Genomic DNA, 23,900 nt, shown 5'->3' with positions numbered 1-23,900 from the left:
GGGCCTGCGTATGAATGCGGATGTTACAGAGGGGACAGTCCCAGCACCCGAAGACACCGAGCCATGGGTATGGGCCGACCATTACTCGTGATTCTTTACGGACACCATCCGTTGGGTGCACGGCCCCTGCAGGGGGGCATTCCGCGTGCCGACCATTACTCGTGATTCTTTACGGACACCATCCGTTGGGTGCACGGCCCCCGAGGGGGGCATTCCGCGTGCATTTCAACATGGCGCAAGTACTACTCAGCCGCAGCAGGCTGCTGCTTCTAAGCTCCACGCGCATGTACGTGTGGAAAGCAACGCCGGCAACTAACATGGCCCCGTGGACATACATACGCAATGCCGCTCACTCCCGCACTCCCTCGCTGCACGCGCGCTCCTCGCAGCATACATAATATCTGTCAGCGCCTCTCCCATCGCCTATAATGTGCATACATCTTGCTCACAGTCCTCACAGTCCTCACACATGTAGATGTGGCATCCGGCGCACTCAGAAGGCATTGCTATCATATCCAGGCTACGGTACGGCTCCTGCACCGACTACCGTGTGGTCCGGCGAGGAAGCTGGCTGCGGCGCGTTCAGTGCAAGCGCGCGGTACCGTGACATCGAAGACGCACGCAGCCTGCACAGGTGCCCCCGCTGGCGCGAGCACTGCCACAAAGTAGGGGCCCTGCCCGCTGCTACAGCACCCGGACTGCCTGGGAGGTGGTGGTGGCCATTCTGTGGCGCCCCAGCAGCAGTAAACCGCTCACTGCTGTGACGCCGACGACGGGCTGCTAGGGCTGCCGCCGCCATCGCTGCCACTGCCCCCACCGCTACCCTGCTGCTGCCGCCGCGCCGCCGACCACGGCCGCACCCGCACCGGCTCCTTCGCCTTGCGGCCGCCGCTGAGCTTGCGGAGCCGACCCGCCGACCCCACCTGCAGCAGCTGGCCCTGCTGCTGGTGCTGCCGGTGCCGCTGCCGCGGGGTGCTGTCATCACAATATGCAGCAGCCGCTGCCGCCGCCCCGCCTCCGCTGCCGGCGGCGGCGCCGGCCCCGGGGCTGCCCGCGCCGCAGGCCTCGGCACCTGTTGCATTCGCCTCCGCCTCTGTCTCCACCTCTGCCATGTCTGCGTCCTGCACCGCCGCCGTCGCACTGCTGGCTGCCTGCTGTTCGCCCACTGCTGCTGCCACTGCCGCCACCACTGCCGCCACTGCCGCCGCGTGGTCATTCTCCTCCCCCTCATGCGCCTGCCCCTCCTCCTCCTCCTCCTCCTGCTCCTCCGCTTGCACCCCATGCCACTCCGCCTCAGCCGCAATCGCTGCAGCTGTTGTCACCGCTGCGCTAGCAAGCGAAGCGGCGTCTGCAACCGAAGCCACCACCGCCGCTGCCGCCTGCGCTCCTGCAGCCCCTACCGGTGCCACTGCCCCTGCCGCGGCCGCTGTTGGCGCGGGCGGTGCAGCCGCCGCCTCCACGCCGCCCGGTTGCTCCGGTGTTCTGTCCGCGTTGTTGTTGTCTTGCTCCTGCTCCGCCTCCTCCGTCTGCGGCCCCGCCTCCTGCGGCCCCGACCGCGACTCTGTGGCCAGGTGGCGAGCCTCCCTTGCCTGCTCCCCCGCGTGCTCCCCCGCGTGCTCCCCTGCCTGCTCCCCTGCCTGCTCCCGCTCCTGGCTCTGCAGCTTCTCCTGCTGCTCGCTCTGCACCTGCACCTGCGCCTGCGCCAGCAGCTGCTTGTGGTGCTGGGCGAATGCGGCGGCCAGAGGGCTCCCGTCCACCACCGTGAACCTGTGTGCGTGTGCATATCAGAACGGGAGCACAAGGAATGAAACATGCTGTGTGTGTGTGTGTGTGTGTGTGTGTGTGTGTGTGTGTATGTGTGCGTGTACGAATGGGCCACAGCAAGTCATCACGCATCTTCACCACGCGGCACGTGACGGCTGGGACCTGGGACCTGGGACCTGGGACCTGGGACCTGGGACCTGGGACCTGGGACCTGGGACCTGGGACCTGGGACCTGGGACCTGGGACCTGCTGGGAGTTACCCCCACCCCTCCCCCCCCACACACACACCGCAAGGATTGCGATCAGTAGGGCATGTCAGGGGCTACTGGCGCAAAGCTCGCTTGCGCACTCCTAAGGCCCCCGCCCACCTGTCAACTCCCATTCCGCCCACCCATCCACCCGCCCACACCCACACACCCACCAGCTCATCCGCATCAACATCTGCATCATGACCAGCATGGGGCTGTCAACCGCCGGCACCGCCCCGCCGCCCCCTGGCGCGATGTCGTACAACAGCGGGCCGCCCCGCACCCCCGGGTACAGCCCCAGGTGCGTGTGCGCCTGAGACGGCTGCGCCTGAGACGGCTGCGCCTGAGGCGCCTGCGCCTGAGACTGCGCCTGAGGCGCTGCTGGCGATGCTGGCGCTGGTGTTGCTGGTGGTGGTGGTGTGGTCAGTAGGCGCAGCAGCACGTCTGCGAAGTGGATGCAGTTGTTGGTGACGGCGTGGTAGGGCCGCGACTCGGCCCAGACCAGGAACTGCAGGAGGGTGGGGATCGCGAGAACCAAACAGGTAAGGTGGGGGTGAGCGGCGAGAACTAAACAAGTAAAGTTGGGGTGAGCGGCGGGGTACTCGGGCGCAATGGGCGGAGCTTTGCCGACGTCAGGTTGAAACCAAAACCGTGCTGCATGGCTTGCATCCACACTGGAGGAAACTGACCCACCACCCACCACCGAGTCCCATGCTGCACAACACACACGCGCTGCCTGTACGGCGGTGGTGACGCCGTCAGCGCCACACCGCGATGCACACGGACACACAGTCCATCCGCCGTGCTTCCTTCCTTCCCTCCTGCTCCCCAGCATCCACTGGCTTCCCGACACCCGTGCGCCCACCTCTTGCACCAGCGGGTCGGGCACCGGCCGCGCCGCCGGGCCCAGATACAGGTACGGTAGCCTGCTGCTGCCACCGCCACCAGCACCACCAGCTGCACCAGCTGGTGCTGTCACCGCCTCCGCCTCCGCCGCTGCCTCGGCTGCCACCGCCTCCGTGGTGCTGCGGCTCCACACGCGCTTGGCAGGCGCGGCCTCGAACACGTTGGCGGTGACGTCGGCGCCGTTGGCGGGGCCGTAGTCCAGGCAGTGCACCTCCTCGCCCTGAGGATGAGAGGATGAAAGGAAACGAATCACGGGAGGATCGGGTTGTATGCAAGGGCAACACATCGGCGCATGGGCAGGCAAAGACGCCGGGAATGAACGAGGCCAAGGGGCCGTCAGACGTGGCATGCGGACGCCGGTGCTGGCGCCGGTCTCCGGCACGTGCGCGGCACGGGCAGGCACCCGCATCCTACACATGCATCACCCGCTCCTGGCCTCCTGCGGTTCGCCCCTACGCTCCCAGTCGCACACGGGCTTCGTCTGCCGCCCCGCAGTGCTGCCGCCCCCCCGGTCTCCTCATCCGCGCTCCCCCCGCCCCCGCAGCCTCCTCCTGACCTGCTTGACGTAGACCAGCACGTGGTGCAACACACTGCCGCACACAGCCAGTGGGCTGGGGCCGCCGTTGGGGCCGCGGATGGGGCTGCGACGTGGCAGGGGCCGAAGGGGCCGAGGGGGGGGGCAGCAAGTGACTCAAGCCAGAACTGGGTGAGCTGTGCGTGGGTTGCGTCGCTAGCAGTGTCCAGCCCCGCAAAGGATCCAGGCGGCCTACCGCGTTGTGTCCGCCGGCGCTGCCTTCCTTGTTACAGGCCACCTAGGAAACCTGGAGCCCACCCCGGGGGACGGGCCGCCCGACCGACTCGCCCAGCATCCCAGCTCCCGCTCACCGCTTGTGCAGGTACACCCCATCCTCGTCCAGGTCGGTCCTCACGCCCGCCTGAGGCGGCAGCGGCGCCGGGCCTCCCGGGCAGGTGGCGGCACGCAGGCGGCCAAAGTAGGAAGCCCTGCGTGTGGGCAGGGACGGGAGATGCAACAACGCGGCAGCGCCGGCGCGTTGGGAACGGGGGAGGTGTCCAGGCTGGCGGATGGGTGCCGCAGACGTGCGCGGGGCAGGGAAAGGGGCACCACAGCTATAGCGCGCGACCGCGCACTCCTCTCTACTCGCCCAGCACTGGCAGGCAAAGGGGAGGCACGCTTCCAGTAATAGGCACCCTATGGCGCGCTGGCACGGGCACGCCTCCCACGACGCCTCCCCGCCCCCGCACACCGTCGAACGCCCCCCGGCCGCGCCGCCCGGCACTGCGCAGCATGCCTTCACTCACATGGACTCTCCAAACGGGCATGGTAGCAGCGGCTCCATAAAACCCGGGCCGAGCTCGAGCTGTGGGAAAGCATTCGACTGCGCCGGTGAATTCGTGTCCTGAGATTTGGGGTTGTTGCCACCCGCGACGATACCCTCCGCTTCAAGGTATTGAGATGATTTGGTACGCTGTCGTTTGGCTGCAAGCAGGTCAAGAGCATCCAGCGCAGGTGCATGGTGCATGCCGTCGGCGGTCTTTGCACCGCCCGGCTCCGCGACAGCGACCGTCGCTGTTGCGTCCGCAGTCATATTAGTGTGCCCGGTGCTTCTGCTGCGATCGCACGTCTGGATACAGATTGCAATTGAATGCTGTCAACTAGCTGGAGCAATACGGCCCTTTAGTTTGTAGGCATGAGCATAACATCATATGTGTTCACAACACTACTGCTATGCACATCCAACTAGTCGAGAAGTGCGGGCCCAATCGAATCCGATGAAGGCCGGGAAGCGTCGAGAAACGCGCCAATCCAACAGTCTTCTTCTAACAAGCTAGGCCGATGCGCGGTATTGATATGAATAATGTGATGAAATATGTTCTGGTCGATATAATAATACCAGAAGCATTTTCAATCCATACGGCGGTTGGTCGAGCCGCTTAGACTGCACACCTGCCTAACTCTGCTGTGCAGTGCCTAACTCTCGTCTTAGGGGCCACTTTGTGCATCACCGCTTAACTGCCGCTACGGCTGCCGTCTGCCGCCGATTCCCTTCTCCGGCGCCTGCGTGAGTCACTGCCGCGCGTTGCGCCACGCCAGCGCATCGCGCCGCATTGCATCCTCTGTCCCCGGTCCTTCCACGCATTCTTACGCTCTCTAACCAACACAGAGCCATGCAAGCCACGACATCCGGGGCAGCCATAACCCTTCAAGACGCGCCGTCTGCCGCTCCTACTCCTGCCTCACGAATCCGCACGGCTAGTAGACTACCAGCAACGCGAAGGTGGCGTAGGTGAGGATGCAGGGGTACATGATGACACCCTGGACGACAGCAGCAGGGGGGGACGGGCAGCGGGGCGCAGAGGAGCAGGATGGACAGTGAGAAACGGTGGGACAGGATTCCTCAGGCATGATAGCGCAGGCCCATACTCCACCCGCTCCGTCCGCTGATCTAAACGCAGCTTCAGCGCCCCCAGCTACCCCTACACAGACGTCCCCCCATCCCACCCAGCGCATATGTCGGATCTAATCCGGCCTCCCCACCACACCTTTAGATCCTCCAACGCCGGGCAGCGCCGCGCGAATATGCGACTGGCTGTGAGCGCCGCCCACAGCGTGCAGCCCGCGGCCGCCAGCAACGTCACCGGGCCCCTGCAGGAGCCACAGGCAGCGGAGCGGGAGGGGAGGGAGGGGAGGCTGGTTCGGCGGCGGGCCGACGGGTCGACCGCACATGTAGCCATGCGATACCCGGTACATGCTGCTCGCTGCTCACGTCGGGCAGGAGAGCACCTCCCTGACCGCCAGCCGCCTCTGCAGCCGCTCGAGCGCTGCTTGTGAGCTTCCCCCCCTACCCACGCCCCAGAAGCCACATGGGGTCACGCCCTCTTCGCCTCCGCCAGCGCCGGCAGCATGTGTCGCTCCCGCGGCGTGCCAGCCACGGGAGTCAACGTGGCTGGCGGCCGGACACACGGCTTGGCGTCGGCATCACTGTGGAGCCATGTCTCCCCTTCTCCCCTTCCCTCCCCTCTTAACTTCTCCCACTCTCCCCTTTTCCCTTCCCTTCCTCACTTGGGCAGCAGCAGCGCCGCCGCCGCGAACAGCACCAGCGGCAGCATGCTGTACCCCACCACGCAGCAGCAGCCGTACAGGTCCAGGTTCTTGGCCTCGGCGCCCTCGCTGCCCACCAGCTGCCGCAGCAGGAACCACAGCATCAGGCTGAACACCACAGACCAGCCCAGAGTCACGCCGAAGTGCAGCTTGCCCATCTTGGGGGGGGGGAGAGTGGGGTGAGACGGGGCGGGTGCGGGTGGTGAGAGAGTTGAGGGAAGTGTGGGTAGGTAGGCCGGGCTGGGGGCAGGTGGGGGGCGGGTGGGGACGGACGGGCTAGGATGGGGGGATGCGTCGCGACCTTGCGGTGGTGTTGCGGCGGCCGCTGTGGAGCGCCTCCGGCCTTCTTGTGCGCCCTACTGTAGCCACCCCACCCCAGCCCCAAGCAGCTGCCATTGCAGCCCCGAGCTCGCTCGCTCGCTCCCTCCCTCTTGCCCAGCCCCTTTCGCCCAGCCACCCCTTCTCTCCTCCTACCCTGCTACCCTCCCACCTCTCCCTCTCCCTCTCCCCCCCCCCCCCTCTCCCTCTCCCTCTCCCTCTCCCTCTCCCTCTCCCTCTCCCTCTCCCTCTCCCTCTCCCTCTCCCTCTCCCTCTCCCTCTCCCTCTCCCTCTCCCTCTCCCTCTCCCTCTCCCTCTATCTCTCTCTCTCCCTCTCCCTCTCCCCCCCATCTCCCTCTCCCTCTCCCTCCCCCTTACCAGCAGCTGCAGCCCCGCCAGCACGAACACGAACAGCAGCGCCCCGCCCATGTCCAAGTCGTCCAGGTAGCGGGAGCCCAGGCGCCACAGCAGCACCGCGCGCATCTTGAGGAAGATGGCGCCCACGTCGATGCCCAGCTCTGGAAGTTGAGGCAGGGGGAGGGAATGGTTGGGCTGGCGGGGGCTAATTGTGTGTGGCATGGCGTGTGTGTGACAGTGGTAGTGGCAGACCAAACCGGGCGGGAGGTGGAGGGCCCGCAGGGAGGTCCCTGGCAGCAAGCAGCGTGGGCATATGAGCTGCCTGGCTAGGCGTTGGCGAGAACGTAGCAGCGCGTTTCGGTAGCGTGCATAAGTCTTGCGTGTCTTCCTAGGCCCAGACACCATCGACACGCTAGCTGTCGAGACTGGCATGTGGAGCCCGTCGCACCTTCAAGCAGCGGGGGCTCCTCCTCAAAGCTGTTACTATTTGTGGTGCTGGCTCCGTATCCGCCGGCTGGAGCGCCATAGCTAGGCGCGTAAGAGCCATACGAGGGGGCCCCAGCGCTGAACCACTCCACTCCGCCACCGCCACCTCCACCTCCATACGCGTTCCCTCCTGGTCGCATCGTCCACTCCGACATTGTACGTCAGCGACCGAGACTGCGGCTAAACGATCGAGTCAAATTGGCCCTGCAAAGTGTCCTTGTCGCAAGGTACAGTCTGGGATGTCACCAAAAAGCACTGAAGAAGCAAGTCTTGCAAAGGTAAACGAATGAAGGCAAGAAAGGTGCCAGGGCTTGTCTTTGCAGCCAATACGACTGTGCCCCTAGCGGCTTGATTCCAGTGTATATGCATAAACGGAAGGATTTATATTAGTAGTCTGTATGGTAGGGCTCAAACACGCTGAAGACCTGCGATTGCAACACCGTTGTGCTCGATCGGTCTCCACTTTGCGCCGCGCTGCTTCGCGTGTCCATACATCTTACATAACATTTAGCCGTACACGTACAAAACAAACATTATTTTGTAAGCAGGCTTGCACAGGGGCCGCAGGAAACATCTCGACGAGCTGCTGTTCTGCTTGCCGCCCTCCAGCGCCGACTACACAAACTGCCTGAAATCCGGTGCGGAGTCCTGGATCCAATGCATAGAGCTTAGTCGGCTGTCGAGGGGTCGGACACGGGACCTTCGAGCCGGCGCGTCGTGCAGCGCCCCTGCCGGCGAGCCTCAGTGTTGCCTTGGCGTGGGCGGCAGCTCGGCGGCACGTCATGTCGGAGGCGGGTGGCGGCGGGGCGGGGCCCGGGGGGTTGGAGGCGGGCACCAGCACGGAGGCCGACCTGCAGCTGGCGGGGATGAGCACAGGTGCGTGCGGGCACGGTTGGGGGGGGGGAGGGCGTGGGTGGGTGGGTGGGCGAAAGTGTGAACGCGTGTGCAGGTATGGGCGCGTGTGGGAAGTAGGGGCTGGCCGAGGCATGATTGTAAGGGGCGCCTCACTGCCTCTTGGGTGCCGTTTCGCGCGTCACACGGCCCTGGTAGCTTACCGCCCTGCGGTGCTACACCGGGCACCGGGCATTGGGTCTGGGGCTGGGGGCCAGGGGTGCGGCTGCGGGGGCTGCCTGCCGCCCCTGCACACCCCACCCACCCACCCGCCAACCCACCCGCCAACCCACTGCCAACCCACCCGCTCCGCACAGCACCCTGCCGACACCGCCCTCGCGCATGGGGCTGTGCCGGTACCGTGTATCCGCCCCGCAACCCCTGCACGCCGTGTCCCCGGCCCCACCCCCCGCACACACACGCACCCTGCCCCGCCCCACGCCGCCCCCTCCCCGCAGGCGTGTTGGTGCTGCTGGCGGCGCTGTGGAGCCTGTTCGGGCACCAGCTCAGCGCGCGGTGAGGGAGGCGGGATCAGGAGAGGGCAGGGCGGTGAGGGCACAACACTCGTCTGGCGCCTTGTCTTTGTAAACGCTCACTGGGATTCCCTTTCTTGGGCTTGGGCTCCTGGTCTTTTCTTGGGATTCGGAACGAATTATACCTCCCTCCCCCTTGTCCATTGGGACCAATTTTGTTGGGCTTGGGCACATCACCCCTCTCCTTCCCCTTCCCTCCCCCCGCCTCCCCTCTCCCGCCTCCCCGCCTCCCCTCCCCTCTTCCCCCCCCCCGCTTCCTCAGCTCCCGCTACCTGAACGAGTCCGGCACCGCCTGCCTGCTGGGGCTGGCGGCGGGGGTGGGGCTGCTGGCCTGCCGCAACCGCGCCACCGCGGGCCTGGTGGACGGGCTGCTGCGCTTCAACAGCGCCGCGTTCTTCACGTGAGGAGGGAGGGGAGGGAGGGGGGTTACATTCATGATTAATTAAGAAGTGAAGTCGTAGGCAGGTACAGTTGCAGCGTAGACGCGTTGTTACCGATGTCCGTGAAGTCCAGCGGGGGGGGGAGCAGGGGCGGGGGGAGAGGGAACCTTTGAGCCCACACCCCTTCAACACCACTGACCATCCCACATTCTGCCCCAGCGCCACCTCCCATCTACTCCCACCACCTCCCGCCCCCCAGCTACCTGCTCCCTCCCGTCATCTTCTACGCGGGGTTGTCAGTGGAGCGGCGGCTGTTCTTCTCCAACCTGCCCTCCATCCTCAGGTGCGACACTGCCATTGCTGCGTGTGTTAAAGAGCACAAGGAAAACGTGGCTGCGTGTGTGGGGGAGGGGGCGGGGGGCGACTGTGTATGGAAGAGGTGGGAGCTATGAGGGGAGCGACCGCACGCCTGGCTGCCTCTGTGGGTGTGTGCCGCTCCATCATCAGGTGCCGCGGGCCACTGGGGCCGGGGCTGGGGCTGGGTGTGTGCTTTGCGTGTCAGGAAGGTGAGGGAGATGCTTGCCAGCCTTGAACCGCCTGGTAACAACATCGTCCCCTTTCCTTCAACACACTCGCATCCCCCGCCCTAAAGACACACACACACACACACGCACACACACACAGTTTCGGTGTGCTGGGCACGTTCGTGTCGTTCGTGCTGATCAGTGCGGCGCTGTACAGCCTGGCTGGCACCACCTTCGGACTCACGGCGCAGGTGCGTGTGGCCGTGTGGCCGTGTGCGGGGTCACAGCGCGTGTGGATGTCAAGGTGCAAGAAGGGTGTGATCATGCACTTGCCACCTCCCTGCTAACCCCCCGATCTCAAATCCCCAACCCCCAGCCCGCAACTCCCCTTTTCGCTCCCAAACCAGGACTGCCTGGCGCTGGGTGCGGTGTTTGCCGCCACCGACTCGGTGGCTGTGCTGGGGCTGCTCAGCCCGCGCTCGCAGCCGCAGCTGTTCAGCCTGGTGTTCGGGGAGGGCATCGTCAACGACGCCACCAGTGTGGTGCTGCTGGGGGCGCTGCAGCGGGTGGCGAGGCACAGGTGGGTGGGGCGGGTGGGGCGGGTGGAGAGAGGAGAGGGTGGGGGAATGGGGAGATGGGCGTGGGTGTTTTGGGTAGGCAGTACAGTGCGCGGGTGCGGGTGCGCGGCAGCGCGGCGGTGGCCTGTGTGGCGGGTCGCTGGAGGAGAGGGGGCCGGGATGAGGGCGGTGACAGGGTCCGGAGCCGTCAGCGGCGTGGAGCGGAGTAATAGTGCGCTATGCCGCCCCCCTCGACCACTTCCTTAACTAAGCATGAATGTAAAGCCCCGTCGCACCCCACTTACCGGTCATCCCTCACCCCCTGGCCTCTCGCTCGCAGGTCGGGTGATGCGGGCGAGTCGGTGCTGCTGCTGGCGTGGCGCCTGCTCACCAGCTTCATGTGAGGGGGGGGGGTGTGGGAGGGGGGGGGCGTGTGCCGGCCTGCTGCCACACAACACCGGTGCATGGGTGGTTGGCTGCATGCGGCTGCACACGGGCTTTTCGTGTGTGTGTGTGTGTGTGTGTGTGTGTGTGTGTGTGTCCCCCACCCAGTGTGAGACGGTGTGACCCGGTGTGACCCGGTGTGACGCGGTGTGGCCGCTTACACGCACGTCGGGCCGCAAGGGGTCCGGGCAGACCATGCCAGCGGCAGCCACAGCGCCCCTGCCGGTCCCTGCCATCCGCTCGCCGCCGCACTGCCCACGTCCCAACTCGGCGTCCCACAACCCCGCCTATCCCCACCTCCCCACCTCCTCACCTCACCTCACCACCTCACCTCACCTCACCACCCACACCTCCCAACCCCACACCCCCACGCAGCTACCTGCTGGCCACCAGCACCTGCCTGGGTGTGGCGGCGGGCGCGGGCGTGGCGGCACTGCTGCGGAGCCGCATCGCCACACAGGGCGCACACCACGTGAGTGCACAGAGCTGGTTACCTTCCGTACTGTGCCATCACAGACGTAACCGCACAGGGTTTTCCGACTTTCAAAACTCGATTGCAGTACGAAAACCCAAAACAAATTCACAACCGCACATGCACGCAGGAGGTGGCGCTGGTGGGCCTGCTGTCGTACCTGGCCTACCTAGGCGCCGAGGTGCTGGGCCTCTCATCCATCCTCACTCTTTTCTGCTGCGGCGCCGCCGTGTCACACTTTGCGCTGCGCGGCACGCCCGCCGCCGCCGCCGCCGAGGCCAGCCGCCACGGCAGCTCCAATCACCTGCTTGCACTGGCGGGCGATGGAAGCAGTACGGACAATGGCGGCGGCGGCGGCACGGCAGCGGCGGCGGCGGGGTCACCTGCCGGGGGCCCGAGGACGGAGCACGGGCGTGTGGAGGACGTGTCTTTGAGAGGAGGCATAGCCAGCGCACCCAGCGGCTCCAAGCCGGCTGTAGCAGGCACGGCAGGCGCGAGCGCGGGCGGAGTGGCTGTAGCAGGACAGGGCAGTAGCGGCAGTGGTGACCTTGATCCACTGCCCTCCATTGACAGCGACTGGATGCGGTCGCGCAACAGCCACGGTGGCGGCGGCGTCGCCGCCGCCGCGGCTTCCGGAGGTCACGACGCCAACCACCACAACCACCATCACGACGGCAGTGACGGCGGCGCCGACGGCGAGCGCAGCCGACTGTTGCAAGCCCTGGCGGCGCCGGCGCAGCGGCTGGCGGCGCGGGCTTTTGGCGGTGCCGTCGTCGTCGGCGGCGGTGGCGGGGTCACTAACAGCTGCATGAGTCATTCCGGCGCGGCGGCGACGCTGGCTGCGTTTCATTCTCTTGCCTACGTGTCTGAGGGCTTGATATTCATCTACGTGGGCATGGATTCACTGGACCCACTGCGTTGGGCGGTGAGTGTGTGGGGCAGTGCGGGGCTGTGAGTGTGTTGTGTAGGTGATGGGTTGTACATACCAGCCCAAACTAAACCAAGCTACAACGAGTGGGGTTAGTGGGGCTGAAGGGCGGGTGGCGTGCCAGTGACGGCGACGGCAAACACTGCACACACGCGCACATGCATGCACTGGAATGCCCTCACACCCGACTATGATTATAGGCTCCATTGCTTATTCTCACTGCCCCAACCTCGCTACCGACTGCAGTGGACTACCATGCCCTCCCCCCGGACTGGGCGTCGGCACCTCATACTTGTGATTTGATGACTCCGATTTCCATGAACAGCCATCCCCCTCTCCTTTCACGCCCCTCAGGCCTCTTACCCCGGCGAGGTCATTTGGCTGGTGGGGGTGCTGCTGCTGTTCCTGCTGGTGGGTGCGGCGGGGGGCAGGCAGTGGGGGGCAGGCAGTGGGTGCGTTGGGGCAGTGGGGCAGTGGGGCAGGCAGACCGGCTCGCTGGCACACAGACATGTGGCACACCTGTGTGTATGTGTGTGTGTATGTGTGTGTGTGTGTGTGTGTGTGTGTGCGCGTGCGTGCGGCACACAGGGAGGCACACAGGGAAGCACGCAGGGAGGCACGCGGCAGCATCACAATAGGACCGTTTGCTCCCCGGCCGCCTTAGCCCTTCCCCCTGCAGTCTTTAGTGCAGCCTGCACAGCTTTTTCAAACATCCTTGCAACCCCCACCACCTCCTCCCCACCCCCACAGGCCGCCCGCGCCGCCTCCGTTGTGCCGCTGTCCATGCTGCACAACCTGTACGCGCCTGAGCGGCAGCGGCTGAGCGGCAGGGACATGCTCATCATCTGGTGGGGGCCAGGGGAGCAGCGATGGGGGGGGGCGGGTTGTAAATACCAGCCCAAAACAAACCAGCGGAGCGCAGACAGAGGCGAAATGAGGGTGTTCGCACCGCTTTCAGTGAGGCGGCGGGGATACGATGAAATATAGGCCGAGCTAGTCACTAGGCTGGCGGCCCTACATCTCTCCCTCAGTACCGCCGTGCGTGACGACAACTTCACTTCTGATTTAGGCATGGATGCAACCCCCACCAAGAAGGCCTCTCCCCCCCTCCAAACATCCTTGCAACCCCCTCACCGCCGGCCCCATACCCGGCCGCGACCAACATTGCTCATGGGTGCAACCCCCACCCAGAAGGCACGTCATCCCCCTCATCGCCGGCTGCAGGTCCTGTCTCACCCTCCACCACACACACACACACACACACACACACACACACACACACACACACACAGACATACACACACACACACATCCCACACACACACACACACAATCACCCCACATGCACAGGTGGTCTGGCCTCATGCGCGGCGCCGTGTCAGTGGCACTGGTCTACCTCAACTTCGACACCGGAGACGGCTCGCCCGCGCCCACCGCATCAGTCATCGTGCCGCGCCGCCCCGGCGGCGGCGTGGCCGCCGCCAGCGGAGCCGCCGCCGCCGCCGCGGCAGCCGCCGCCGGCGCCCTCCGCCGCCACGTCAACGTCACCGCCGCCCCTGCCTCTTCCGGCAGCGACCACCACCACCACCACCTGCTTCGCCGCATGAGTCGGAGCATGCTGGCGGCGGCAGCGGAAGCCGCCGCCGCCGCCAGTGGCGGCGGCGCATCCCCGCCGCCGCCAACCGCCGCCCTGGGCGACGCTGAGGCGGCGGTGGCGGGCGGCCTAACCGTCGCCTCTACCTCTGTGGATCCTTTAACCGCCACTGCATCGGTAGCGGCGGCGATGGCGGAGGAGCGGTGGATGAGCGAGCGGCAGCACGCCACGTTGATTGTGTCGACGCTGCTGTGTGTGGTGATGACGGTGCTGGTGGTGGCGACGCTGACCAAGCCGCTGCTGCAGGCGGCCCTGGAGGCGGACCCGCGCAAGCCGCCGCTGAGGGTGGGTCGTTCGGCTGGAGGGATGGGGTGCGTGGAGGCGGGGTATGTGTGAGTGCGGGGAGGCAAGGGTGGCGGTGTCATGCAGGTAGATGCCGGCATGCGTGGGGTTGGGAATCTCAGGGGTGTTGGGTTGGGGCAGCGACCGACGTGTGACGCTACAGGCGGGGGTGGCCTGTTCCCGCCGCTGCTGCCCCCTTCGTCTCTTCAACGCCTGCACAGCACGCCGCACAGCATTCCTCGCACCAACCCGTGTCCGCGCCCTGCCCCACCTGGCAGGTGCTGCGCGAGGCGCTGTTTGACCCCTGGGTGGACGCCACCTGGCACCTGCAGCGGCTGCAGGCCACCCTGGACAGGTGGGGGGGACGGGGGGGGGAAGGGCGGCTGTGTCAGTAGTGGGTTGGGGTGGTGAGCTGACGAATTGTGTGTGTGTCCGGGGTGTGTGGGTCGGTGGGGCGACGGGTGGCTGTGTCAGTAGTGGGTTGAGGTAGTGAGCTGACGGACTGTGTGTGTGTGTGACTTGGGTTCACCGACAGCCTGGCTACTATTAATCACATGACAGCATCGTCTCACGTAGACATCCGCTCCCTACCACACATGAACTATTGTCTACCTCACGCACTTTCTCTGTTTCGTACAACCACACAGGTCCTACCGCCGTCTGGTGGACGTGAGTGTGGGCGGCGGCGGCGGATTCGGTAGCAGCAGCGGTGGCGGATTCCACATCGGCGGATTCCATATTGGCGGCTACGGCAGCGCCAGGACACACGAGCAAGAACAGGAGCAGGCCGGCAAGCAGGGTGCAGCCGCCGCCGCCGGCGCCGCTGGCAGCAGCAGCCGACTCACGCCGCCGCCGTCGCCGCCGCAGTCAGCCATCCGGGGTCGCGGTGGGACCACCACCATCCCCATGGCTATGCTGGGTGGCGGCGGCGGCGGTGCGGCTGGCGGCGGCGGGGCTGCTGGGGCGGCGGCTGGTGCGCCATCGGGGTCTGCGGCCGCCGCCAGCTTGCTGCAGCCCCGTGCGTCCAGGCCGACGCCGTCAGGCAGCGACGGCGCGGCCGGCGGCGGCGGCGGCGGCGCAGGGTTAAGTGCCAACGGCAGCGGCGGCGTGCGGCTGGTCGGTGGCGGCGGCAGCGGCAGTAGGGAGGAGCGGGCGGGGTCGTCAGGGCGGCAGCAGGGCGATGGGGCCGGCGGCAGCATCGGCATCAGCACCAGCATTGCAAGGGCCGGCGCCGCCGCCGCTGCGGCGGCGATTGGCGGGGCTGGCGGCGGCGGCGGGAGCGATGGGGCGGTGGGGCCGCGGCTGCGGGCCGCTAGCGCTCTGGGCCAGTCGTCATCGACAGTGACTGTGGCGAGGCGGGCAGTGGGGCCGGGTGGAGGTGGTGGTGGAGGCGGCGGTGGGTTGCCGCGCGGCGCCTCGTCGCCCGGGGAAGGCGCTAGCAGTGACGCGGAGCGTGGAGATGTATGAGTGTATGGGTGTATGTGGGCGGGGATAGAAGTGCGGGGTTGCGGGTGCTGTGTTGTATGTAGGCCAGGCAGAGCTGAGAGACAGGAGCGGATGGCCTGTGCGGAGCACGTGTGGTGCATGCGCCGGTGTGGGGCAGGGGAGGTGCGGGCCTGCGTGCGTGCGGCGATTGGCTGAGTTCTCGTCGCGCACACATCTGGGCCGGCAGTTGGCTATGGACACAACTTTACGTGCAGGCGGTACAGCCTGGCTGGCGTGAGGCCCGTGTTGCACGTACGAGTACAACTGTGGACAGGTGGTGTGGCGCTGCAGCGGTGGCCTGCGCGCTGACACGCGCGTACGATACGGTAACATCGAGATTTCCGTATTACTACAATCCTGCCTGCTTTCAGAGCAAGGACCCGGGAGGTGTCATTGCACACACCAGCGCTGCTACAGCGCATCGCATCGAGATTCTGTAGTCTTGTACCGCTAGGAGTTCCACTCCTTCGCCCCCCGGCTTGCAAACACTACCTGTACTCTTCAGAGCCCTCGCTGCACGCATCGCCTGATCACAGCAGCGCATCTGGCCCGCCGCCCGCGCCTCCCTCGCTCTCAGCCCCCACTGCACCACCAAGCGGCACATCCAACCCCGAAGCCCCGAGCGCACCCAAGGCACCAAACGCCGGCCCCGCTGCCGCCGCGGCCGTAAACCCAGCAGCACCGCCGCCAGACCCCGCGCCCACCGCCACTGCCGGAGCGGGCGGCTGCGGCGGCTGTGCCCGGTATGGCGTTGGTGCCGGTGCCGCAGAAGCGCCAAAGGCGGGTGCAGACGCCGCCACGTGGTGTGCCGGCGGCGCCGCGCCTCCGGGCACCGGCAGCAGCCCCGGCGGCGGCGCCACCACCTCCTGCAGGCGGCGGAAGGACGGCACCGCCGCCGCCGCCGCCGCCTCCAGCTCCTCCTGCCCACCTGCTGCTCCTATACCTCCTCCTCCTGCTGCCGGCGCCCCCAGCAGCAGTCGTCCCAGCTGCTGGCCCAGCTCCGCTGCGTCCAGGTGCAGCTGCAGCGTGATCTTGTCGCTGTCCGACACAGCGGCCGCCGCGTCTGTAAGCGTGTAAGTGTGTATACATGTGAGTGTGTTAACTGCATGGCAGGGCAGCACATACGCACACACACACACAAATAACACAAAAACACACACACACAAACACACACACACACACACACAAACACACACACACACACACACAAACACACACACAGACACACACACACACACAGACCCCCATCATCCACCCTAACAGCTCCCTGCCCCACAGCCCCCCCCCACCCACTTCCTTAACTAATCATGTAGTGGGTGGGTTACATTCATCCACCCACCCAACCCCCGCCCGCGCCACACGCACCCTCCTCCCCGCCGGCCTTGGCCTTCTTGAGCCTCTTGAGGCTGCTCTCCGTCTTGCGCACCGACACCAGCAGCTCCTCCGCCAGCGCCGCGTAGCGAGCGCACACACCCTCGGCCACCGGCAGCACCAGCAGCGCCTGGGCGGGCGGTGGGGGTGGTGGGCGTGATGGGCGTGTGGAGTGGTTATGACGCGCTACACAGGGGGTTGCAAAGATGCTTGGGAAAGCGGTATAGGATGCCATTGGGGGAGAGGTTCAAACACTGTGCTTGCGAGCATATGCGTGTGCGCGCAGGTAGCAGGTAGGGATACGGGCCGGGATGACAGTGGATAGGGGGGCGAGTGTAGGTGATGAGCAGCGGAAGAAGAGGAGGGATGGGGAGGTGGGATGGGGAGGTGGGCAGTACGGTAGTGACAAGTGACAGCTGCTGCACACATACACACAGGAACACACTGCAAACACAATTGCCCCCACCCCACGCCACCCGCCACCCGCTCTAGGGGTTCTGGGTTGGCAATGGTTCATTTTGGGATTGGAACGAACTATTCCCCCACCCCACCCCACCCCCACCCACCGATCCCACCCCACATCCACATACCTGCTGCAGCTCTGGCGCAAGTCGCCGCACCGGCGCCGCCTCCAGCAGTGCCCTCAGCGGCGTCAGCACCCCGCCCACGTAGTGGCTGGCCCTGCTGGGCGGCGCCTTGGCCGTCATGCGGTAGGTGGCGGTGATGCCCTTGAGCTGACGCACCACCACCACACACCGCTCCACAGCCTCCTCGCCCACAGCCGCAGCCAGCCCCCGGCCCGCGCTGCGAACAGCCTCCGCCGCCTCCGCCAGCGCGCCACGAACCGCCGCCGCCACGGCGGCGGCGGCGGCGGCGGCTTCGCCGTCGGTGGTGGTTGTGGCGGCGGCTGTGCCGCCGCCGGCGGCGGCGGCGGGCGGTGGAGGCATGGAGCCGAGTGAGGCGAGGGAGGAGGCGGAGGCGAGGGAGGAGGCGGAGGGCGCGGGGGTGAGGAGCTGCAGGGCGGCGGGTGGCAGCGGCAGCAGCTCCAGGAAGGTGGTGGTGAAGGGGCCGGACAGGAAGGCGTGAACCTGGGGAGTGTGCAGGTGGAACAGCAGCAGGGTGTGTGTGTGTGGAGGGGTGTGTGTGCGTAAATGAGGAAGTGTAGTAAAGGGACGAGATGCGCAGCGCGTGTTGGAGCGAGAGCGAAAGGGGTGCACTAGACACGTACCTAAACAGTACTGTGTCGTGTACACACCGCCTGGCAGGGCTCAGTGACGGTGCAGTTCAGACGTGTCACGACGCTGCCTGGCCGGCATCCACCGTACGGCTGACGAGCTGCACCACCTCCTAGCCACCCGTCTACCTCTCCTCACATCGAACAACACTCCCCACCTGACCCCACCTCCCTCTCCGCCCACTCACCGCCTCGGCATCGTGCACCACCGCCATGAGCTCCTCCGCAGGCAGCCCCACCGCCCAGGCCGCAGGCCCAGACGCAGCAGCCCCGCCCGCGCCTCCCCCCGCACCCCCTGCACCCGGCGACCCCGCTCCCACACCGCCGCCGGGCGCTGCTGCGCCCGGCGTGCCCGGCGGCGCGCCAGCGCCAGCCGCCGCCGCCGCCGCGGCCGCCTCTCTGCGTGCGGCTGTTGCCGCCAGCACCCATGTGGCGTAGCGCTGGGCCAGCTGCAGGGCCAGGCGCAGGAAGCGGTCGGTGAGGGGCGGCAGCACCACCTCCGGCGAGGCGGCGCGGCGCAGGCAGCGCAGCAGCGCGCCGCTGGCGGACAGCAGCAGCGGGGGGGTGCTGGAGGAGGAGGAGGGGTCGGAGGAGGGGGCGGGGGCGGAGGAGGAGGAGGCAGGCTCCAGCTTGTCGCCGGACAGGGCGTCCTCCAGCTCGCCTGTGTTGGGTGGGCGAGGAACGAAAGCGTTAGTAGGGTAGGGCGAAGCGGTGCGCTCTCTCTCGAGAGAGTCCACCGGCCGCGCCTGCACCAGCGCTAGGAGCGCCAGAGGCGGCGGAGCAAAGGAATGCCACCCGCAACAACCCGCAGCCGACCCCCCAGTCCCCCTGGGTCACGGGCTCACGGCCCATGTGCCCCCTGCCTTCCTGCACTGGCACAACAGAGCAGCAGAGCAAAGCGTTGCCACGCGCAACCATTACCTTATAGCCGCCCCATACCCTCTCCCCAGCCCCAGCCCCAGCCCCAACACACACACACATGCGCACACACACACATGCACACAATCGCGCAACCCCTAGTATAGTTAATTGGGCTGGGACTGGGCTGCGTGTTTGCTCTTGCTCGTCGCGCGCCGCCGCGCTAACATGTTCCTTCGCTCTTGTTCGTGACACTCCCCTGCTGCCGCCCTGTGCTCTGTTGTTTTCTTATTCGCTCGTAGGTGAGAATTTCATCGAGGATTGGGCGGGAGCTTGGACTTAGCGGCCAGGAGTAGCGACGCGGAGCTAGGAATCGTAGGAGTGCCTGGGCCTCACGGTACCGTGAGCACATGCATGGGTTTGCACCCTTGAGAGCGTGTGGACACTAATCCCCCCTCGAGGTTAGAGTAGCGGGGGTTGCGCGATTTCCGGTTGGTAAGACCGGCGGCTCACCGCAGCAGGTGTGCGAGGTAACTTCAGGTAACATCGTAAACCGTCGCTTTGCTGCATCGCATACACTGTCTTTGCGCAACGTTTTCCTTGTGCTCTTTAACACATGCACACACACACACCGGTAGTAATTCCGCAAGGATTACTGGCGCGGTGAAGGGTCGGAGTGCGTTGCCCTGTGGACTCCAGAGCTGTTTTGCGCTCTGCCGGGGAAACGCCAGGTCACGGCAGCCCTCGATTGAGAGCCCTGTCGTTGGTTATACCAGATACACGATTCACGTGATATGGCAGAATAACCGTGGAAACCGTAGTCACACACACACACACACACACACACACACACACACACACACACACACACACACACACACACACACACACACACACACACACACGCACGCAGCGGCTTTGTTCCGTTTGTTTTTGTGTTTAACACACACGCACACACACGTCGCCATCACGGCACCACCGCCACGCACCCGCAATCTCCTGGAACAGCAGCGAGAAGTAGACCGAGGTGTTCCAGCGCCGCATGAGCGCGCCGTAGGCCGGCCCCGCGCGCAGCCGCTCCACGCCTGTCTTGGTGGCGCACAGCCCCTCCAGCTGCCGCAGCCAGGCCGCCGTGGCCAGGTAGTTGGCGTGGAAGGCGGGCGGCACGCCGGGCGAGAACACGCCTGTGTGCGCGCGTGCGTGCGCGGGGGTGTGTTAATGCGTGTGTGTGTGTGTGTGTGTGTGTTAAAGAGCACAAGGAAAACATTGTGTGTGTGTGTGTGTGCCTGCGTGTGTGCGAAGGCAAGGCTGGTATTTGTTGGCGGGAAGGCGGTGGCCGGTGGGGGTTCGGGGAACAGGGTGCTTGGTGGCGAGGCAGGCGGCAGGGGGCAGCGGGGTCCTGGACGCGCTCCTGCCCTGCCCAGCTGGATCCGCACAAGACAAGACAGGGCCTCCGCACTGCTGCCCACCGCTGTCCTGCATTGCCCGCCTCCCAACCATTCCGAGCCGCGCTCTTCTAGCCCTCATCCCATCATCTGCCCCCCCCGATTAATTCAAAATTGCATGAACTACGTGCTCCCCCGCAACCCGCACTCCCCTCCCTCTCTCCCTCTCCCTCTCCCTCTCCCTCCCCCTCTGCCGCCCTCACCCGGCAGCGCCGCCGCCAGCGCGCCCTGCACCTCGTCCAGCACCGCCGCCCCCAGCAGGTCCAGCCCCCTCAGCGCCGACCCGGGGGCCAGGCAGGCGTCCAGCAGCGGCCCCAGCTCGCGCCGCACAGCCGCCAGGATGGAGGACAGCAGGCCGGCCAGGCCGCCGCCGCCCGCCGAGGCGCCGCCAGCGGGGCTGCAGGGCGGGAGCCGGGGAAAGGGTGAAAGGGGGAAGAGGGGGGAGGTGAGGGGCGGGGGCGTTAGTTGGGTGTGGTCATCGCTGCCCATCCGGGCCGACACGGAAATGCGTTTCCCAGCCCGCAACTATGCTCTCGCAACCGCAAGGCCCAACGCAATCCGATGTGTTGGGTTGGCCTCTTCTCCTCCGACCCGCAACTACCCGGCACCCACCCACGCACCCGCCCGCTCACCCACCCCGCCTGCACCCACCCGTGCGCCTTGTGCTCGGCGATGAGTCGGTCCACCAGCGGCGCCACCACCACTCGCCGCACCGCGCCCTCCGCCGCCTCCGCCTCGCCCAGGTCTGCAGCCGCGTGCAGCGCGTGCAGCGCCGCCGCCGTGTTGCGGGGCCCGCCGCCGCCGCCGCCGTTAGCGCCGCCGTTAGCGCCGCCGTTGGAGGTCCCGGGCGGCGCGGCCGCGGGCGCCAGCGCGGCGGTGAGTGCTGCGGACAGACGGCCGCGCAGGGCGGCGCGGTGCGCGGCGATGCGCGGCTCCAGCGAGCGCACGAACGCCAGGTCCTGGGGAGTGGTCAGGTGAGGTGAGAGTGAGGGTGAGAGTGAGTGTGAGTGTGAGGGTGCGGGCAAGAGGTGGTGAGAGAAGGGATGAGCAGCGAGGAATGAGGCACGGGGCACGAGGGACGTAAGGGTTTGTGTGTGGCGACATGTGGTACATGGCGGCGGCGGCAATGCCCGTGGTGCCATGTCGCTGCCAAGGGCCTTGCCTCACAGAAGCCAAGCCACGCCTCCCCTCGCCCTGCGGCCCTGGGCGGCTCCCTGCCAGGTGCCAACCCTGGACGCTCAGTCCCCGCCTCTCTGTCTTTTTCCCTCCCAACTCCCTCCCAGCCGCTCTCCAATTCTCTCCTTCCACCTCCCCCTCCCTCACTCCCTCTCCCTTCCTTCAGGATTGGAACAAACCACCCCTTCCCCCCTCCCTCCCCATCTCCCTGCCACCCATCCGCCCCCTCTCCTCCCCTCCGCCCCTCACCTTGCCCTTGTTGGCCAGGAACGCCAGCCGGCTGACCTCCGCCGCCACCCGCTCCAGCAGCCGGCACTGGGCCACCAGGTCGGGACCAGCCAGGGAGCTGCCGCCGCCGCCAGCCGAGTCCGCCGCGGCGCCGCCGGCCGAGGTGGCCGAGGTGGCTGTGGCGTGCTGGTCCGCCGCCACCACCTCCTCAAGCAGCTTTTCCACCTGCAGACCGGACACACACATCCAGGGTAACCTCCTTTGTTATGTGCCTGCCGACGCATGCGCTTGCACCCATCAGGTAGAGGGTATGCAGGCCTTGCGGAGCAGTGCATAGCCTGGCCCCTTGTGCTCTCAGAGCACAAGGACCATCGCATGTGCCTCCTTCACCTCCCCAGCCCTCCTCCACCTCCCCTGCCCCTCCCTGTCCCCGGCCCCTCTCCCTCCCGCCTTCCTAGCCCCCCCCCGCTCGTTTTGGTTTGGGCTGTAATTTACACCCCCCGCCCCTTAACTAATCATGAATGTAACCCCCCGGCCACCAGTCCCGCCCCCCTCCCCAAAACACGCACACACACACACACACACACAAACACACACACACACACACATACACACACCGCCACCACCACCACCACCACCGCCAACCCGCACCTTGGCCGCCACGTGCGCCACCTCCAGGATCAGCTCCAGCAGCGCGCGCTGGGTGGCCACCTCCTTGCGCTTGCGCAGACCCTGTGTACGTGTACGTGGGCGTGTTTGTGGGGAGACATAGCCGGCCGTGATGCGTGTGACATAAGGGCTATGTGCGACATGGGCCACAGGAGCAGTGTGTCATGTAACGCCGTGCCGCGTGGTGGAGGGCCCGAGCAGACAGGCGGTGTGGGGTACTACGGTACGGTGGTCTGCTGGCCCCAGCTATGGCGTGTCGTAACAGGTAAAGTGACGACGTGCCACGCCGCCCGATGCGCCTTAAACAGCCCCACTGCACCTGGTTGAGGGAGTTGAGCTCGGTGCGCACCGCCTCCTGCACCGCGTGCAGCTTGTCCTGCAGACACAGGCGACAGGCAGGCAGACAGAGAGGGGAAGGGAGGAGGGGAGGGTGTTGAGGGAGGGAGGCGCGAGGTAGGCATGCCTCGTTTGTGGCGAGTGTGGTGGGTGGGCGCCCTCTCCGCCTTGGAAGCAGGTCCCAGCCAACCCACACCCTGGGGCACTTGACCAGTGCCCCATGGTGACTGCGATCCAATCCATCCCCCATGCGCCTGTTACGGCATACCGTACTGGCCTTGTTTCCGCCCTAGCTCCCCTACCCTAGCCCTTCTGGAATAGCTCGTCCGGCTTAGCTTTCCCGGCCTGGCTCCTTCCCCCCTCAATCCTCCTCCACGCTGGATCCTCCTCCACCCGCTCCTCAGCCCCTGTAGCTCGGCGGCGCTGCTGCTCAGAGCGCTCACCCGCAGCTCCAGCAGCGGCTTGCGCATGCGCACCACCGCGCCCTCCACGTTGGCCAGACGGCCGCTGAGACCCACGTAGTCGGCGTAGTCCTCATTGATGACCTCCACCAGCTGGAGGGGGGAGAAGCAGGGGAGGAGGGGTTGAGGGAAGGGTTGGGTTCGTGGAGGAGGGAGGGAGGGAGGGAGGGTGTTGCGGTGGCACCTGCACGCCGGTCCCTGCGAGCTGTTGTGCAGGGCAAGCCGTCGTGTGCAGCCCCTTCGCAGCCGCAACTTGCCCCTCAGTATACCTTTGTTTTAAGGGTTGCAAGATAGCTGCTCAGCTCGTTCTGAAGCGTGGCCAGCGGCACCTGCAAGGCAACCGAGCGTCAAAGTAAGCCCACAGAAGCGACTAAATGCCTCGCAGACATATGCACGCGGTTGCAACAACGCAAACGAAACAGAAACAATACGCAAACTCTGCAAAGGGTCCATGTATTGCGAGCGAAGAAGTTGATCCCAGAGCGAAAGCCACGCACATAGCGACGAAGGTCCGCGACGCAGGCGTCCGCGTTGAACTCCTGCTCCAAAAATCGCTCCGGGTTCAGCCAAACGGGGCAAGCAGCGCGACCAAGCAGAACCGCTGAGTCCGCTCCGCTGGCCCCGCCGTTTGTGACTTCATCAGCAGTCATTGTTTCAATACTTAGTGTCCTACAATTAGCGACAGACTACATAGTGCAACATGTCACGACTTTTGTCTGTCGCTGCTGCTGCCAGTGCTGCTGCTTCTGTGCAACCAGCGCTCGTTAGTCTT

General features: G+C 66.1%; 4 protein-coding genes across 4 annotated transcripts; 1 reads left to right on the top strand and 3 right to left on the bottom strand.

The window, feature by feature from the left end:
- Nucleotides 1–11: 11 nt before the first annotated feature.
- On the bottom strand, nucleotides 12–4,564 carry CHLRE_09g402600v5 (uncharacterized protein). Its single transcript, XM_043066079.1, has 6 exons — nucleotides 4,239–4,564; nucleotides 3,804–3,920; nucleotides 3,475–3,559; nucleotides 2,878–3,138; nucleotides 2,186–2,520; nucleotides 12–1,767 (listed from the first exon to the last, which is right to left on the bottom strand). The coding sequence occupies exons 1-6, from the start codon at nucleotides 4,523–4,525 to the stop codon at nucleotides 753–755; spliced, it is 2,100 nt and encodes a 699-aa protein (XP_042920767.1). The 5' UTR covers nucleotides 4,526–4,564; the 3' UTR covers nucleotides 12–752.
- A 56-nt stretch (nucleotides 4,565–4,620) lies between these two features.
- On the bottom strand, nucleotides 4,621–7,564 carry CHLRE_09g402650v5 (uncharacterized protein). Its single transcript, XM_001695174.2, has 5 exons — nucleotides 7,163–7,564; nucleotides 6,736–6,875; nucleotides 6,001–6,197; nucleotides 5,481–5,583; nucleotides 4,621–5,253 (listed from the first exon to the last, which is right to left on the bottom strand). The coding sequence occupies exons 1-5, from the start codon at nucleotides 7,338–7,340 to the stop codon at nucleotides 5,191–5,193; spliced, it is 681 nt and encodes a 226-aa protein (XP_001695226.2). The 5' UTR covers nucleotides 7,341–7,564; the 3' UTR covers nucleotides 4,621–5,190.
- Nucleotides 7,565–7,718: 154 nt separating this feature from the next.
- On the top strand, nucleotides 7,719–15,674 carry CHLRE_09g402700v5 (uncharacterized protein). The gene is made up of 14 exons (XM_043066084.1): nucleotides 7,719–8,076; nucleotides 8,550–8,607; nucleotides 8,887–9,024; nucleotides 9,264–9,347; nucleotides 9,689–9,779; nucleotides 9,936–10,108; nucleotides 10,426–10,485; nucleotides 10,905–11,001; nucleotides 11,132–11,926; nucleotides 12,284–12,340; nucleotides 12,680–12,777; nucleotides 13,280–13,868; nucleotides 14,144–14,220; nucleotides 14,513–15,674. Exons 1-14 carry the CDS (start codon nucleotides 7,983–7,985, stop codon nucleotides 15,330–15,332), a joined length of 3,231 nt encoding a protein of 1,076 aa, XP_042920766.1. The 5' UTR covers nucleotides 7,719–7,982; the 3' UTR covers nucleotides 15,333–15,674.
- A 2-nt stretch (nucleotides 15,675–15,676) lies between these two features.
- CHLRE_09g402750v5 (uncharacterized protein) lies at nucleotides 15,677–23,888 on the bottom strand. The gene is made up of 13 exons (XM_043066088.1): nucleotides 23,626–23,888; nucleotides 23,398–23,457; nucleotides 23,111–23,221; nucleotides 22,651–22,707; nucleotides 22,314–22,394; nucleotides 21,684–21,887; nucleotides 20,910–21,217; nucleotides 20,462–20,655; nucleotides 19,803–19,997; nucleotides 18,144–18,616; nucleotides 17,312–17,809; nucleotides 16,716–16,851; nucleotides 15,677–16,413 (listed from the first exon to the last, which is right to left on the bottom strand). Exons 1-13 carry the CDS (start codon nucleotides 23,776–23,778, stop codon nucleotides 15,881–15,883), a joined length of 3,003 nt encoding a protein of 1,000 aa, XP_042920765.1. The 5' UTR covers nucleotides 23,779–23,888; the 3' UTR covers nucleotides 15,677–15,880.
- Between the last annotated feature and the right edge of the window lie 12 nt (nucleotides 23,889–23,900).

This window comes from Chlamydomonas reinhardtii, chromosome 9 (assembly GCF_000002595.2).
Source record: "Chlamydomonas reinhardtii strain CC-503 cw92 mt+ chromosome 9, whole genome shotgun sequence".
In the NCBI taxonomy this organism is placed as follows: domain Eukaryota; kingdom Viridiplantae; phylum Chlorophyta; class Chlorophyceae; order Chlamydomonadales; family Chlamydomonadaceae; genus Chlamydomonas; species Chlamydomonas reinhardtii.
The sequence above is the reverse complement of the archived record's forward strand: the minus strand, read 5'-3'. Positions and strand labels throughout refer to the sequence as shown.